The sequence below is a fragment of the Hippoglossus hippoglossus genome, chromosome 4, assembly GCF_009819705.1.
Source record: "Hippoglossus hippoglossus isolate fHipHip1 chromosome 4, fHipHip1.pri, whole genome shotgun sequence".
Taxonomy (NCBI): Eukaryota; Metazoa; Chordata; class Actinopteri; order Pleuronectiformes; family Pleuronectidae; genus Hippoglossus; species Hippoglossus hippoglossus.
The window spans coordinates 16,313,207-16,331,148 of NC_047154.1; the positions used below are offsets into that span (position 1 = coordinate 16,313,207).

The 17,942-nt window shown below is 40.2% G+C and overlaps 1 protein-coding gene across 1 annotated transcript; it reads left to right on the forward strand.

Moving 5' to 3' along the window:
• The first annotated feature begins 1,806 nt into the window (after positions 1 to 1,806).
• Positions 1,807 to 6,669, forward strand: ptger3 (prostaglandin E receptor 3 (subtype EP3)). Its single transcript, XM_034583941.1, has 2 exons — positions 1,807 to 3,205; positions 4,470 to 6,669. The coding sequence occupies exons 1-2, from the start codon at positions 2,315 to 2,317 to the stop codon at positions 4,794 to 4,796; spliced, it is 1,218 nt and encodes a 405-aa protein (XP_034439832.1). The 5' UTR covers positions 1,807 to 2,314; the 3' UTR covers positions 4,797 to 6,669.
• Positions 6,670 to 17,942: the final 11,273 nt, after the last annotated feature.

Sequence of the window (17,942 nt, forward strand, 5' to 3'; positions counted from 1 at the left end):
TGCACTAAAATGTTTCACAACACAAATCGTACATATGTTTTGAAACAGCTTAAAGTGGTTAGTAAGGGGGTTATTTCTGTAATTCTACTACATAAGTCTAATTTACAGTCTGACAATTTGGATAATCATGTCAATGTTGAAACTAATAACTAAAGACAAACTATAAACGTAGGCCAAGAACTGAACAGATGAACTCTGGGCAATTCTCCTCATTTAGTGTTGTCATTCTCTGTTTGGTCAACAGGTGGCACTTTGCTGCCCTGGGTACGCTGGGCTGAATGCACTGGTTTATTCACAAAGCTAATGCAGCGTGATGGGCCCACAGGGGTCATTTAAACGAGATGGTGTGTAAATTCAACATCGTGTCAAAGTTTACTGCAGATAGTAAAAAACCACTCAGAAAGGAACAACCCTACAATAATATCACGTCTGTATTGGTGATTAAAATTATATCTGTGTAATCTAATGAAGCTGCAGCCAATACAAATGCATTGCTCTCTCAGCTATGTACAATCTAATTCCAGACTTTTATAGATGAAAAGTTGTGACTTGTAGGAACCAGTCAGAAGTGAGAAGAATCTACCAGAGGAGATTAGAATTGGTTACCTGTCGTATATAACGTCTTAAGACACATCTTTACTAAACAGCTTTTATCATGTGATGATTATTATTATTATTTTGTATTCTGTAACTTGTATTGAGAAGTGCTATACAGGTTAAGTTATTATTAAGAAGCAGCTCTCCCTTCAATGTGTGAGTGTAAGCGCAGCAGGGTGTCCCTCTCCACCACCACCAGCAGCTGTTCTGCTCTCTGAGTTCAGTGCAGTGTCAGTAACAGACTCTACAGCGAAGCAGGGAGCAGTCAGAGCACACACAGTTAGTAATGGACCACTTTGTACCCTGCTGCAGAAAACCATTCCTCAGCCCCGGTCCAGGCTGCATCCACACTCATGCTGTGCGATTGTGTGAGGGACAAGTCAAACCTGGCTAAACCCAAACTGCCTGCAACTACCAACATGCCTGCTCATTCTGCAGACTGTCAAAGGTTCAGCTCGGTCACATTAATGCCACACATAAAGCACCAGATTAAAAAGCACTATACTCAATCGCTGTAGGCCCCAATCAAAAAGCCACATCAGTCAGCAGTACAGTGACAGTTCCTGTAAAGAGCAGCACCCGGGAGACTGAAGTTCGAAGCTCAGAGAAATTGACTTTTGCAGTTTAATCAGCATCACTGTGTAAACACTGGATATCCTGGATCTAAGTGGCACAACTGGTGATAAGCATCTGTCTATGTAGGTTTCTGAAATTCTAATCTTTAAGAAAACTGGCTGTGTTCAGTGTTAAGTTGCCATGCATATTAATACCATTCATTGTGGTTAATAAAGAAAGGCAGTATTTCTGAATGTTGTAGTTAAAAATGTAAAGTACCACACAATCTGTAATGGCTTATTATGGCCACATTACAGGCTGATTGGCTGAAAAAACAATATCTACATATGCAGAAATAAAACCAACTCATGGATTTCTAATGCCACCATTAGAAATTTATATTCGATTCTTAACTCATGTGCCACAGTAATGTAACGTATTTGAGGTAAATTATCTTTAATTGGGGTCTTTTCCAAGTTAATATTGACTAATTGATTAGTGTGGGCTATATATTCCTGCCACCCCAGCAAGTTTCTCATTTCTCATAATTTGAGCCTAATTCATTTAAATTAATGAATGCACAGGCACGGAACATATTTATGAAAGGAGATACACTTTAAAACCATTATGAAACATATTGCTCAAATAAAATTCTGCATAATTGAATCTCCTTTAATGTGACGTTCCTCCAAAAATCTCCATAAGCCGAATGTATTTGATTTAATAGCCAATATCTCACTTTTATTAGAGCCTACAATGGTATATCTGTGTTTTCAGATGGTTAAGGGTTATGTTTCCAGGACCACACCAGGTTTTTTTGTTCCTTATCTCATCTGTGGTTCACTTCTCCATGATTTGTTGATACTATCTGGCATGTTGAACAGTGTGGGCAGCAGGTGCGTGTCAGACACATTGTTCCACTGAGGTGCTGCAGCCATAGTTAATATACTAGGGTCATCGTAAGGCAAACATCGCTTTAAGTTTCCAGGAGTCATGCTTAGGATTTGTTAAATCTATTTAAACCACACACACCCTCAGCTGCGTGCTGCGCTTCTCTGCGCAAAGTCCCGCCTCCAGCGCGTAAAGGAGCCGACGCGCCTCCAAACAGTGCGTTCAGCTGGAGCAGTGTGGAGCGCGAGAGGATGCTGGAGACTCACACGGGATGCTCACTGCTATGTGTAGGTTTATCCTTCCCCAAAGGATGACTGCGGACAGTTGTGACTCTGTGGAGGGCTCGCAAACATCGGCTGCAGAGATGCTGAGCGCCAACATCTCCAAGACATTGGGCGAAGACAATGTCACCAAGAACTCCAGCTGTGGATCCGTATCAGTGGGTTTCCCTATCACCATGATGATCACCGGCATGGTGGGCAACTCGCTGGCTCTCATCCTGGTCTACGTCTCCTATATAAAGAAGGAGAACAAAAGGAAAAGGTCGTTCCTGCTTTGCATTGGCTCTCTGGCGCTCACTGATCTGTTTGGACAGCTGCTGACGAGCCCAATAGTCATATCAGTTTACAGAGCTGACCTGAGCTGGGAGCGCATCGACTCATCGGGCACGCTTTGCGCCTTTTTCGGCGTGTGCATGACAACTTTTGGCCTGTGCGCGCTCTTCTTGGCCAGTGCCATGGCGATTGAGAGGGCCATGGCGATAACAAACCCACACTGGTACTCCAGCCACATGAGGACAAGTGTGACTAAGCAGACCCTGGCTGCCATCTGGCTCCTGGTGCTGCTCTTTGCTCTGCTGCCCATCGCGGGGGTCGGGAAGTACACGCGTCAGTGGCCGGGCACCTGGTGCTTTATCAGCATCGGAGACAGAGAAGTTCCAGGCAACATGTTCTTCGCCATCACTTTCGCAGTGCTGGGGATTTTCTCTCTGCTGGTGACACTCTCCTGCAACGTGGTGACGATCCGGGGCTTGATTGTCCGGTGCAAAACCAAGTCTGGCACGTCTCAGTCCTCCAAACAGTGGGAGCGACTCACCACGGAGACCGTCATTCAGCTGTTAGGGATTATGTGCGTCCTGCTCGTGTGCTGGTCCCCTTTACTGGTACGTTATTTATAGGCAATGCACTGCAGCCAATGCATTAGCATGCAAAGCACTTTACACGACATATTATAGAGAAACCCAACCAGACTCAACCAGTGTGTGAAGAAATCTGACTCAAGTGGTTGGGGATGAGCTGAGAAAAATGGAGGAGAGAAGAGAAGTGAGGAGAGAAGAGAGGGACCAGGAACTGTTTAGTCATATTTAAGCTCAGTCAGACTGGTTGTTACAATGGAAATAAGTATTTATAGATGTAATGTTGTTACAATGAGAGCAGCACCAGTTCATAACAACAACAACAACAATGATATATAATAATACCTTTTATTATAGTGACCAAAATGATCACTGTAATCATATCACAGTGTTTTTAAAATGCGCTGACAATGTTTGAAAAGTGATAGACAAACTGAAGTAATTTCACCAAGTTGTAGATTTGAGTAGTATATTTATTGTCAATAAAAATATGACAATAGCACCAACAGCATATCAAATGTGTAACATTATCAGTGAAGAAGCAACTGGCTTAAACTTGCTTAAGAAGCTTTTGGCTTCACAATGACAACTTCCTGTAATGCAGGTTTCAATAAAACCTCATATAAGCAAATTAAAAGTGCTTCTAAAAGCAGCAAAAGCATTATGAGCAAAGTAAGTCCACACCATTAGCAGCTCATGCTGTTAGAGTAGCAAACAAATCACCATGGTAATCACGGTTATTAGATTAAAATGGTGCCACTAATCATCAGGAATTTTACCACAAAATGCCGTGTAACTGTATCATCCCTGTACACAGATAGTTGCTGTGCTCATTCATGGCTTGATGTAACTGAAGATTTAATACAAAATATATTTAGTGTTCATGCTTGTAAATTATTTACTTTTTCTTCTCTCTGCTCCAAACACACAAAGTCACAGTTGGCTGTCACATGTATTTCCTTTGAAATGCTGCTGCCATTACGGAGCAATCCACTTAGCCGAGTCCTGTTTGGGGGGTCTGCTCAGTGTGCTATGAGGTCATGCACTGTCAGGCACACATTTAATAGTTCCAAAGAGTGATATTAATAGAAGCCACAGCACTGTGGTAGCAGTGACAGAACGGTGGTGGTACTTACAGTGTGGACATGTTTTTCTCCTATAAGATTGTCCCTGAATATTTCTACTAACTCCCTCAGTTTAAGCTACTTTAGGCCATGTGTCCGAATCATACAGTTGTCCGTCATGCCTCTGTTGGTACAAACCCGTGCCTGCTTCTCCCTCTCCCCCTCAGGTGCTGATGCTGAGGATGATCTCCACCCAGGCCTCCTCCCACCATTGCAACTCCAAAGTGGGGATATCCACTAACTCCTCCAGCCGGGACGTCAGCTTGGACTGCAACTTCTTCCTGACGGCGATCCGCCTGGCCTCCCTCAACCAGATCCTCGACCCGTGGGTCTATCTGCTCCTCAGGGAGATCCTCCTCCGCAAGTTCTGCATCGTGGCCAACGCCATGTCCAACTGCTCCCTGGAGGGTCGCAAGGAGAATCAGAATGCACTGGACGCGCTTAACAAGCAGAGCCCGGACAGCAGCAACCTTCATAAAGCACAAAGTGGCTGAGGCGACCTTTGACGTGAGAATTGCTCCGGTGAGGCCGTGAAGCCAGGACAGATTGGACAGATGTGAAAGTGGATGCAGGACTGTCTTGGAAGAGGTGTGAAAAAGTAAAAAAAATGAATATTTTGACACAGAAGGATATTGTGCAATGGGAGACGAGAGTAGTCCCTCTAATGCAGCGTTAATGAGAAGCAGTCTACTCAGCTCCGGGTGCACTTGTTTTGCTTAAAACACATTCCATTCAAAGTCACCTAACCAGCATGTGGACGCATGACCGTGTCACTTCTTGCATTCGGCAGCGGCGCGGCTGCCAGGAATTCTCTCTTTGCTACTTTTCTGTTTTGATAACATCTCCCACGTGCAGCCGCTGAATATGTGTGACTTTAAACTGACTTATATGGAAGTGGTGCATCTCATCCTGCTTTTTTCAGTCTGTGATCTGAGTCACTGCTTTCAACAACTTGAAGCCATAAGCCAATTTAAGGACAAATAAATGGCTGTTGTGAATGTCTGTAAATTAAAAAAAAACAGTGTAAATTGCTCACATGAAGTTGTAAATAGCTTTGTCGTATCTTACATGAAATGTAATCGCTGGACATTCAGAAGAAAGAAAAAACTGGAGCCAACTGTTTATGTTAAGTATTTATTAAGAGTGTTGCTGTTGTATGAAGCCAAGTTGTTTTTTGAGCAAAATGCTGGTGATGGTACCTGTTGGGAGTCGGCTGTATTTTATAATACACTGTACGGTGTTCCTAGGCAACCAGGACTCTGAAATGTGAAGCTTTTCATTTGTCGCCACTGTGTTTTAGAAGCGTTCATGATCTGTAATACGTCCTGACAAGGGGGTCAAATCTCACCAGCCTAATCTTTTTTGGAAAGAAAAAAGAAACATAATTGCTGGAGTCTTATGACCAGTCATGTCAAAATAAGTGGAGAGATTGGGGCTGTTTGGATAAAATGCTGACTAGCAGAAAAGATAATGGAAAACTAAAGGTCATGTCCAAACTGTCCAAACCTCAAAACAATACAAACTGTAAAAAGATTGAAAAGCTTTTTTGGCATGTTTGAAGCTGCTACACACAATTTCTTGTGGTTTTAGAAATCTCACAACAATGGATTGTGGTCACATTAAAATATTTCTGCCTGTGCAGAGGGTTGTAGCTGCAGCTACAGAAAGTTGAAACCAGCTATATAAATTCGCCTCATGCTTTTAATCTGATGGTGATTAATTTGGACGTTTTGAATGTGTCCTTTGGTATTTCATCTTTTATTTTTCTCTCATCTCCCAAACTGTTCTTGTAGCGTTGATGCTGAATGTTAATTTCCTTTCATGTGTTCAGTGCAATGTCTCAGAGGTCTCAGATGAAATCAAGGCATGTTCTAATGAGGTGCTTTGCTCCCAGCTGACTAAATGTAATTGACAAAGAGCGCTATATCTATTTCTTTTTACGGTGGTGTAAACATTTTTGATGGGGTCTTGTATAACACCATCTTGTTGGTGTGTGTACCGTAACCTTCAGGCTCTGGGACAATTTCTCTCATCACAACCACTCGGCCTTCTCTGCTCAGCAGCAAACATTATTAGATAATGTCCACTCGCCTTGGTCCTGCCTTCGCTTTCAAATGATTCAAGTGAGAAACACATGCTCGGTGATAATGACCCTAGGAAGTTGTTATCTGCAATAGCCTTGTGGAAGATGAACATTTTCTGTTTCCATGTATCTGTTGATCCGCTAGCATGAGAGTGGAGTTGTATTGATTGTGAAGCCAGTCTGCCTTAGTATAAGTCTCAAGGTGTGACCTTAGTCGGTGAGTAAACACTCAAAAACATAGAACCAATGGTATTCAGTAGAGTGCATAACTCTGCCAAGGCGCTAAAGACCAAAATTAGATGGGGTTTTCCCTGACTCATATCACATCCTTCCACCAAATTTCAAAGTAATCCATTCAGTAGCTTCAGTGGAATCTTGTTCACAACAGACAAACATACAGACAGATGTGAAAACACAACCTGGTTGGAGGTCAAATTAAATTTGCATTGCACAGAAACAAATTAATTCCCATTACTCCTGATTATGGAGCTCATAGGAGCCGTGAATGTATAGAGACATTTACATATGGTACCTTGATCGTTAACATGTGAAAACACTAATGTATTCCTCTACAGGTAATCACTGTCATTAACGACGTAAGTGCCGTCAGAATAACATGAGCAGCGTTCACTGTAATGAATGTTCCACTAATTGAGCCTGTGGCGCTGCATTACGAGTATTTACTCCAGGCATATGTTCCTGTGGTGCCGCGGTTAATGTACACTTCGATTGTGACATCAGGGGTTTAATTCATGCGTTTAAAACAATGACTGCATTTATTCGCAATCTGCTGTGGGATATGTTGTGTTTACGATTCACTCTGCTCACTTGAATCTGTGGCGTAATTAGCTCAGTTCTCCATCCAGGAGACTGTGAGAGAGAGTGAGACGCTGCTTCCTGCTCGTCAGTCGAGGAAAAATAATTACGCAGAGGAATATCCCCTAAAGGCTTATTGGCCCTATATGTGTTTGTGAATTTTCCAGGGAGTTACAGCCAACCCGAGCCCAAACCACATGGTGGGAAGGAAAATGGAAGAATAATGATTTATTCTTTCTAAATAGAAAACATAATACATTTCAATCCAACTTTAATGGACCCAGCAGAATCATATGCATCATGTTTACAGGAAATGTTTTTCTGTAATTATGCTGAAGAGTTTACACTCATGAAATATAGATGTTCATTTAAACTATAGGGCTGCTACACAGTGACGAGATGCAAATATCTGTAAACTCCAGTTTACTGATTAAAAAAAGTGATGATAATTAATGTTTGGCTTCATTAATAATTTGCTCTCTGCTTTAAACATGAAACACAAGAAAAATCACAACACGTGCTTGTCAAGCTTTGACTGTGAGCACCGTCAGGTTGGGTTTTCTCACAGGCTTAATTGATCTGGATCTGTGCAGAGGTGGTGTTAGGATGACTGTGGTCAAAAATTCAGCCGGGGAATCTTTCAGAGTAAAATAAAGATAAAACATAAGACACTGTGCTCTATCGAAAAGCTTATGGTATGGTGTGTAGACTTTAACAACATTAAAACAAACTAAATAGAACAAATAAAAATTAGCACAATCCGAGTTCTAATTCGACTGTGTTATTATATCTATTTTCAGCAGCCGCAGTAAAACCCTGAGAAAAAAGAAGATGCTTCACATTAATGAAACAGTCATGTGTTTGTTTGTATATCGCTAATGCTTTGTTTAATTTAGAAAATTTTGTGATGACTATATTTAAAGATAAACAACGCTTCCCCCCTTCCTCCCAGTATCCAGAAATGAAACAAGAACTACCTAAAATGTAAATGTAAACATTTATTAAAAATGTATTTCATCAGTACTTTGACATTTTAGTTTGGTCCATGTCCCACCTGCTAACATGGGGGAGGCGGGGAGGCGGGGTGCCACCAGGTGCGCTTTGGCTTCACTTTTGGGAAGCTGTAATGTCATCCATCTGTATATTTACAGTCTATGGTTTTAACGATGGCAAACTGCATTAACTCTGTGTCTGTTCTGTCTCTCTCCTCCTCTTCACCTCTCCAGCAGATCTTTCATCCGTCACTCTCACTCCTCCTCTGCTCTCTCCTCCTGTTCTCTTCCTCTCTCTCCTGCAAAAGTGACGCAATCAATATATTTCAACAAAAATCAATCAAACCATCTATTATTTTTTTCATGTGATGAGGTCACAATCTTTTTTTGTTTTATTTGAGACATAGACTTATAACCTTAGTCACTGTTTTAATATAGTTTCACTGTGTTGGATAACTGGACCATTGTTGGTTGCAAGCTACAGGGCTATGTTTAATGCAGCAAACAGTTAAACATCAATCAAAATTATATTGCTATTTATTACTTACCACAGTGTAATCAGTGGATTTAATGGTCTGATAACTTTTATCTTCCATAACATCATCTAACCTCTTTCCCTCTATGTTGTGCTCTTGTTGCACTTTTAACTCCTGTTTTTGGTCTATCCCGTCACACACTTGTTTACCTTGGAATTACTTTATATTTATGAGGGTTTATATTGTGATAATTATATGTAAAGCTGTGCTCGCTAGTTGGCTAAAGAGTCCTCTTCTTCACCAGCCAGAGTTTGTAGATGAGGCTGTGGTTCTTTCATCTGCCCTGACTCATCTGCTGCTACAGCAACAGGAGCAGAGGAGTCATTCAGCCTGAGCGTCAGTCTGCAACAGTACCAAATGTTTTATGAGTCGGCCTGTATCTGTAACCCCCCCCCCACACACACACACACACACACACACACACACACACACACACACACACACGCACACACACACACACGCACACACACACACACACACACACCAAAAGATAAGGAACAAAAAGAACAAGACGGCAAGGAAGTAGGAATATGCTACATGGTACTTTGTAACCATTAATTTAAGGCCACTTTGAATTAGCTTTTTGAAACACTCAATTTCAAATTTGAAAAAATGTTTTTTGTCCAGTAGGCTACTGAATCAATAAATTAAATGTGGCAAGCTATCTCTTCTAAAGAAGCTATGATTGTGTCTTAGCCTATGAGAAATTCAGTAATTTGGTAACATATTTTTAAGAAATTTGTTATTGAGCGATATCTTGATGAAAGTGTTTGTTAAGGTGTAGTGGTTGACTAGAGCTTCAGCTAATATATGAAGAATTAAGCTGTACAGAGAGATTTCATATACCTTGGTGAGGGCTTCTAAAGCCATATTTTCATATTTTACCACATTTCTGCACATAGAATGATGACAGGATCATTTACATTGTGTTTAGCAGTTATATGGAACTTCTAAACTTTAACTTTGAAATCAAATTTTCACACACACACACACACACACACACACACACACACAGACACACACACACACACACTCCTCAAAAATGGCTTCAGATTTTCCCACGTTTAGGGATAATCTTTTATCTGATAACCATCTAATTCTTCTTTTTCTCACTAAGATAGATAACAGCAACATTTGTAATCTTTATTTTTATGTGCTACCATAAAAAATGATTGCAGGAGGTGGCTGCTTTTAAGTCATTTATAGGCCTATATAATAGAAAACAAAATAAAGGGCCCAGTATACTACCCTGTGGCATCCCACATCCCATGATTCTTGACTTTGAAAGGGTCCCATTAACAATTACCAGTTGAGTAGGATATGATGGGTATGAATGAATCCAATTCAGGGTCACTTCACTGAAACCCATGGCTCCTAATTTGATTAATAAAATGCTGTGATCTACTGTGTCAAATGGTTTCTGTAAATCCAGTCTGACCATAACAAAAAATTCCCTCCATCCACTTCTCTTCTGAAAAAGCCTGTTAGATTCAATAGGGATGTTTCCGTAGAATGGGTTCTTTGAAAAAATGATTGAAGTCCATTTAAAAGATTACTGTTTGAAACATATCCATTTATCTGTTCCCAAACAATTCATTCATTATCTTTGAAAGAGCAATTCAAATGGATACTCATCTGTAGCTGCTTCATTTGCGTTGGCTGTTTTATGTTATGATTATAGTGTTGCCATTTTTCAGTCATCTCTAACTTTATGTGACAGAATAAACGTATTAATTATATCAACAATAGAAGCTATGCTCATTTCTGCAGCAGCTCCAAGGATGCTGGATTTAGTCTGATTCAATTCACAATGTTATAAACATCATCAGATAATTTGGAAGAAAAAAATAGTTGGGCTTGATTTCATTTTGTGTATGAATACATATAAAATTCTATTTATAAAAGTAACTGAACAATTAACAGAAAACAATGGTTAATATCTCTTTAGTTTCTCCGTGGTATCAAGAAATCACGAACTGTTGCAAGTACAGTTCACAAACAAGATATAGATGATCAGTATTTAAAATCTGTTCTCATAAGATTTGTTTCAAAAGCCATTCTAGATTTAGATAAAAATAAAAAACGTTAGACATCAGGTTTATATTGATGAAGCTAAGGTACACAACTAAAGACATGTCCCTAACATCTCCTGTTGGTCACTAACATCCGCTAACATCAACTGGTGGTAGGCATTAAATAGTGCGGTAGAACACACAAGGGATATTCTCCATCTTGGCCTATGTTGTAAGTGTTTAGTTTAAAAAGGCATCTGATCTACTGAGTGGGCCACATGGCCATACAAGTAGTACATAGTGCTGCCATACAAGCCAGTAGCCAGTCAGATTTACCTTTAGCCTCAGCGTACCCTCAAGTTCGGCCTGTATCGTTGACCACAAGACCAAAACACTTGATGACGCTATTGTGCACAATTGAAGTTACGTCCCTGACATCCGCTAATGGCCGCTAACACCTGCTAACATCTACTGGTAGTTTGTAGCTTAAATTGTGCAGAAGGCCTTCAAACGTACGAGGGATATTCACCATCTTGTCCTATATTCTAAACAATTTAAAACTGTTATAGGGAAGAACCAAACTGTCAGGTAGAACCAGCAACATGTTTCTCAAAGAGCATGTGATGGTGTCACATGTGCATTGCAAACAGATTTGTCCCCCAGCCAAGTGTCACTGATGAATAAAGATAAATACTTTCTACTTATCTTTTGTTCACATTACGCCTCTGCTTTTAAAATGTTAAACAAAAACTCTGAGACATGATTCACAGATGAGGGCTGATTTCGCTCTTTCACACAGTTTCTGTTTCTTTGTGTTGAGGCGAGGAATGATGTCCATCATGCAACCTTCTGTATCTTTGCGCTCAGATATTTTGATACGTCCATCATAGACAGGGTTACATAACATATTGAAATGATGAGCGAACAGACATCTACTGTACCTATCTTTTAAAGTGTCCTTTTCATATGTTTTTATCATCTACATGACTTGCATCACCTCAACATGCATTACACTTTTGATTCACTATATTATTTATGGATTATGTGATGTTGTAGTATTCTATTAAAGGATATGATGATACTTTTTCAATGTGTGTTGGGCCTTTGTGGCTGCTAAAGCGTTTTCTTATTAATTATGAATGCATCTTCACTATCATACTAATCAAGTATGTGGGGTATATAGTGTTTTAATGATTAAAATGTGGAGACACATTTCCCAATGTGTCTCCACATTTTCAAAGTCACTACACTTTGAATTGTGCAATACAGGTTAAAAGAAAAAAGACTCAGAATAATCACATTAACAATTGATTTACATTTTTATTTTCAAAATGATCCAATAGTGTAAAAATCCTCAAAACTGTGGAAGAAGCAAACACATCTACATGTCCAGTGCAGCATTTCTGACATTATTTAACATCCTGTTGGTGTTGTTACTCGTATTCAAAGTTTTTAAGACATGATAAAGGCATTCAACCAAGTGTGATGATTCACTGGTGAGTGGTTTAAATACTGTTGGTGTTAGTTACTGTTTCTTGATCTTGTGCAATATCTTCAAAGGGGGTTTAGTGGTTTTGGTAAAGGTCGGACTTTAAATGACTGCATCATTATTGATTAGATGTTGTTGGCCTTCTACACCTCAGCATTTTGTCAGCAGAACTCATCAAGTTCAGAGTGACACTAATAATCTCATAAAAAAGACAAAGTTTTAAAGGTGAAAACTGTAATTCCAGTTTAACAAGGTACCAGTAAAGAATGTGACAGTGTTCAGGTGCAGCAGCATTCACCTAAATGTCAAAATCTCTCATTAGGAGGAAAAAAGGCTCTAACTCTATTCATCCATTGTCTATACCAATTATCCTGTGAGGGTCGGGGGTGGTGGTACCCTGGACAGGCCATCAGCTTATTACAGGGCCAACATATATGACACTAACCCAAATCTGCATGTTTCTGGACTGTGGAAGGAAGCCAGAGACACAGACACAGGAAGAACTCCACACAGGAAGACCTCAGCCGATCCAGTACTCAAACTGGGAACCTTCTTGCTGTGAGGTGAAACCACTGCACCACCATGCCACCCATTCTAACTGCATATTACTATCAGTAACTCTCATGCCAGGTTGGTGAATCAAAGAACTCCTTTTCATGTTATATGAGAAAATTATACTCTGCATGCTATGACTTTAATCTGGTAACTCTTGAGTAATATGACGTTTCATCTGCTCAGTAGCAAACAGTACTAAACGGTGTCTCAGCGTCGAGGTGTGATCGGACCAAACAATGAAGATTTAAAGATGCTTCAACCACACTCTGGAGTGCTTGTTCAATATACCCTCTATAAATAACAGCTGAAGGACCTCTCAGCCGCTTTTAAGATGACATCTGTGACTGATTTTGAGACTTTAATTCAATTAATCATGGACAGAGCAAATCAGCAGGCTCCAGGTTCTGCCCAACGTTTTATTGCTGAGTAAGGCCAATGTCTGCATCTGATAAATTCTAGTGGGCCCATTAAAGGCTTTATCGTCCCATTATTCATCACTGTTAAGCTCAATAGGCCCAGGGTATATGTTGTTTTATGAGGAGAGCACAGTCCGCGTTATGATGTACAGTGTTGTAACATATTGATGTTAATATAAAATGTATACGAACAATAAAAACAAGACTAAAGTGGCACTCAGAGTTTATACCTCTGTCAACAGTCCCCTTATAAAACCACATTCAAATTCAATAGATCTGGATTTTTAATTGGATCTGCACCAAGTTACACACATTCATAAAACTCTACTCTAAACACTCTAAACATGTCTGGGTTTTTTTTAAGTCAAGATCCTTGAAATATTCACGAAATCTCACCTATCTCCAATCGCACAATGTTATAGAAGGAGTAAAAAACAAATTTAAGATTTTCAAAAAGGTTAATAAAAAAAGCAAATTGACGTTGAAGTACTTTTCTAGTCTTCATGGCAATTCAAAGTGTTTTAAAGTCATATTCACCCATTCACACAGCGCCGGCTCTACGTTCCTTGTCATTTTACTCACGTCACATCAGGGACAATTAATTCATCCATGACCACCAAATGTTTTTAAGAAAGATAATCTCATCAAATCCAGCAGCAAAACATCTGGATGGCAAGGTAGCACTGATGGATGTTTATTCTATTCTGATTCCTGACTAACTTTTTTAAAGTTTGGACTTGGACTTCTTCTGGTCTTTGAAGAATTGGTTGGTGTGGCACATCCCTTATTGTTTTTTTAATGCCATCCTTCCATAGACCCATTAAGCTAAGAGAGATGCATCTCTATTGACTCTAAATGACATAATTGCTCCTCCAGGGCCTCTCACGGCAGAGCGGAGGCATGTCTTTAACCAAATTAATCGGGCTGATGATGGATGCCTCCACTCTACGTCGCTGATGCTTTTAACGTGCGCTTTGAATGTATGGACAAGGTCTTTGTCGGCAGATTGCATGCAAAGGGAATAAGGCACAACATTGCTGTGCTGCTTTGTGTGAGGACACATTATCTTCAGGTAAGGTAAACAACCAGCAGGAGTCAAAAGGTCGCCTGCTGCCTGCAGAGAGGATCCGGCAGCGAGCACATCCCTGAAAAATGATCAATCAGATGGCTGCAGAAGAGGTTTGGTTGTATGACCTCAGCCAACAAATGCATTATGGTCCCAGTCAGGTTGGTATATGACGCTGGTGTAAGCATGTGCATGTGCATGTGTTGTGGCTGCTGGAACGCTCCTGCTGAATGACAATGATGGTGACATGGAAAGATATGTTTACCAATCAGAAGATGTGGTTTCCAGTGGGAGCATGTGCACCAAGGTACCCATCCACAAATGCTGTAGATCATTTCACCAAATTTAAATCCCCTCACCACCGTCACGCTGTGATGTACAGACCCCTTCATTAATATTCACCACTTCATCTCTGCACGGTTTTTCTATCAATCTGTCGCCTGATTTATATTTTTTTATTAACACAGAGAATTGTGGTCAGTCTTCTCTGGACCCCTATTAGTTTCTATGCTGCAGTCTGTCACTGTTCCTCTCTGCTGTCCAAGCACAAGCAAATGAAGCCATAAATCAATCTCACTGATTCCAGTTCCTGCAAACAAAAACATGAATCTTTGATTAGGCTCTCTCCTTCTATCACCCGCTCAATAGCTCCAGTGATGCTGAATGATATGATTATTCAGTTTCCACTGATACATTTAAGGACACTTACTTCTTTTCAGGAGGAATATGTGTGCGTGGAATCAATTTAGCATCCATTATAAAGCTCTTTTAATAGCACTAACAAAGACCAAATGTCAATATGCCTTTAAGCTGCACAATCTGTGCATGAAGCAGTAAACAGCAGTGTTGAGTGACAACTTTGATTTTGGCCATTGAAGCTGCCTGTGGCATTCACCTCAGGTATTGATTATACAGTGGCTCATTACATCTGACTCCTTTCCATGTTCCTGTGGAGTCTGATACATGTTTACACAGTTCTACTGCTCATTCACTGCAGGGGCAATTAGTCTGCTCTTTGACATGACGCACGCAATAGTTAAACTGTGTGTGAATGTTTTCCAAAAAAGAAAATGTCAAATAATTAGAGACGTTTGCAAAGAAAAATTATAAAAATCCAATATGTTGCAGAAAAACGGATATTTTTTCTAAAACAATGAACTACGTTTTTAAGGTTTGTGAGGAAAAGCAAATGTTATGGCACTAACTTGGACGGCATGGTGCAATGGATATGTTTCATCAAAGCCTTCATCATTAACAACTTGGCAAGTCAATGCTGTGACTGATTGAACAGCGGATTGTAAACCTTGTTTGTGTCTATTCTCATGCCGACGATTAAATCCCTGTACCCTATAAATAGACACCATAAAAAATTATGAGTGGTAATAAATCAATAGAGAATCAATTATGCAAAAGAAGCTATTGTTTGTTATCGCAATCTATCTCGAAAAGAATCTCCACGGTAATGTAGTAATAATACATTTTTCATCTTTTCATTTTGTTCAGGACCTCCTCGGTGCGTGTGGATTCAGAGTCATGAGAGGGCGACTTGCAAGGTTAGGCTCTAAAGGCTGTTTGTCTTTGTCATTAGCTTGTCTATAAAGCATTTTATGACCTTCTGTCATTTGCCATCAAGATAACAGCAACACCAAACCAGCTGAAAGAAGACGACCTGTCTCAAAAGGGTTTTGTTCGCTCTCTCTGCGTCACTCGTCAGCTCGGTCGCTAATAGAATTAGTGTAAAGTAAACACTGTCACTCTGCTGCTCGAAGTAAACAGTTGCACATTGACTCCGAAGGCCCCGATTGCCCTTGTCGCCATGGTGAAGCTGTTTCTTGCAGATGTTTGTAACGCCTCCTCAATTTAAATTAGGTTTTATTTTCAAATTGCGTTTAAAATCAAACTAGAATGCCATTCAGTCGAGCACATACCTCGACCAAGGCCCAACAGTCCCCTTAAATTCAAACAAGTGTTGCAGCGAAAGCCACATTAGGTTTATCTCAGCCAGGGGCGAAAAATCTATTTTTACTGTAAAATAAAATAACAATAATGGTGTTAAACAGGATATTTTCTGTAGTTTACCCATTTACAGGTGTTCCTTAAATGCATCACCTAAATGCTGGTGGTAGTTACGCAGCTTCCCTACGTCCCTTAAACGCATCACCTGCAAACTCTCAGAGGTGCTGCTCACACAGTCACACAGATGGTGCAGATCACGTGATAGATAAGACCTACACAGAAAGGTAAAGAAGAAAAACAACAAGTGTTCAACAAGTGGTGCTGACAGTGTGTTCAGAAGAAGAAGAAGAGGAAGAAGAGGAGGAAGAAGAAGAGGAAGAAGAAGAGGAAGAAGAACAAGAACAAGAACTTATAAACCAACGACAAATCAAATCAAATGAGACACTGTGTTCTTCTGAGTGACAAAGATGATCCAGGTGAGTTAGCTGCTCAATTTAGCTGATTAGCATGCATCGTGCATTTAAGTTGGTTTCAGGAATTCATGGAGCAAAACTAGTCAGGATGTTGTGATGTGATGTGAATATACAGTACTGTAAGTAATGCTAGTTAATGAGCTGTTAACTAGCTGCTGTCAGTGTGATTTGCAGCCTTGAAGCTAAGCTAAGCTAAGCGCTACATCCATGATAAATGATCAGGGAACACAACAAAATAGACTAGAATTTTAAAGTAGTAACAAGAACAAGTCGCTGACACGTTTCAGAGGATAAACAGTATTTCATTTCATTGTATGGACATTTCCATTATTACAGTTAATACTTGTGGTTGTGCTTGTAATTAGTTTTATGGTATGTTTACATTGTGAATTGGTTTACTGTTAAAAGGAAATTTGTATTAAGTAAATGTGCACATTTTAGAGATTGATATTTAAGATAGTAACCCAGTATCAGAGGTCTAGATTCTCAGGGAAATAATACTTCTCTCACAGGTTACAGGTGTTACAACAACAATGTCTCTTGCTGTATGTAACACTATATTAAAGCCAAGATTGTGTACAATACAAATAGGGCACACTAAAGCTGTGTGCTTTTCAAAATAAGTTCCAACTTTGTGTTATTTCTCTCAGTGGAGTTAATACTTCACTTCCTGCCTCTGGCTGCTGCACCCGGCTGCTCCACCTCTCGCCTGAGTAATGCAGAGGATCTGCAGAACCCCCCCCCCCCTGTGTTGTGCATGTGTGAAAGGAAAACTCCATATAGACAATTTTCCAGATTATACCTGGTGCTCATGTCTGAAAACGGCTTAACTAACTAACAAACCAACGGACAGGGGTGAAAACACAACACAGAGGTGCTAAAGAAACCCATTTTTATGAAATCTGGCACAAACTTGATGTTTTAAACATTTAATTACCTAAGGGATGTCTGTGCAAATGTGTTATACTTTAGCGTCCCCTGCTTCACACTCATACAGCTGGATGAGTTTCCCTCTGCAAACTGCCAAGCACCCTTTACGACTGATAATCGAGCCACTATATAACAGAGCAGCAGGGGATTTGGTGGATTAGACAGTGGAGGTTTTTCTTGTGCCCAGTTTTGCAAAAGCTCTTCCATGATTTACTTTTTTCCCTTCAAACCACACACGTTGTGGTGATCAGGGGATTTAGGAATAAGTCTTCGAGGAGACGTATATCTTTAAGTTTGCAGGATTGATACTCTGGAC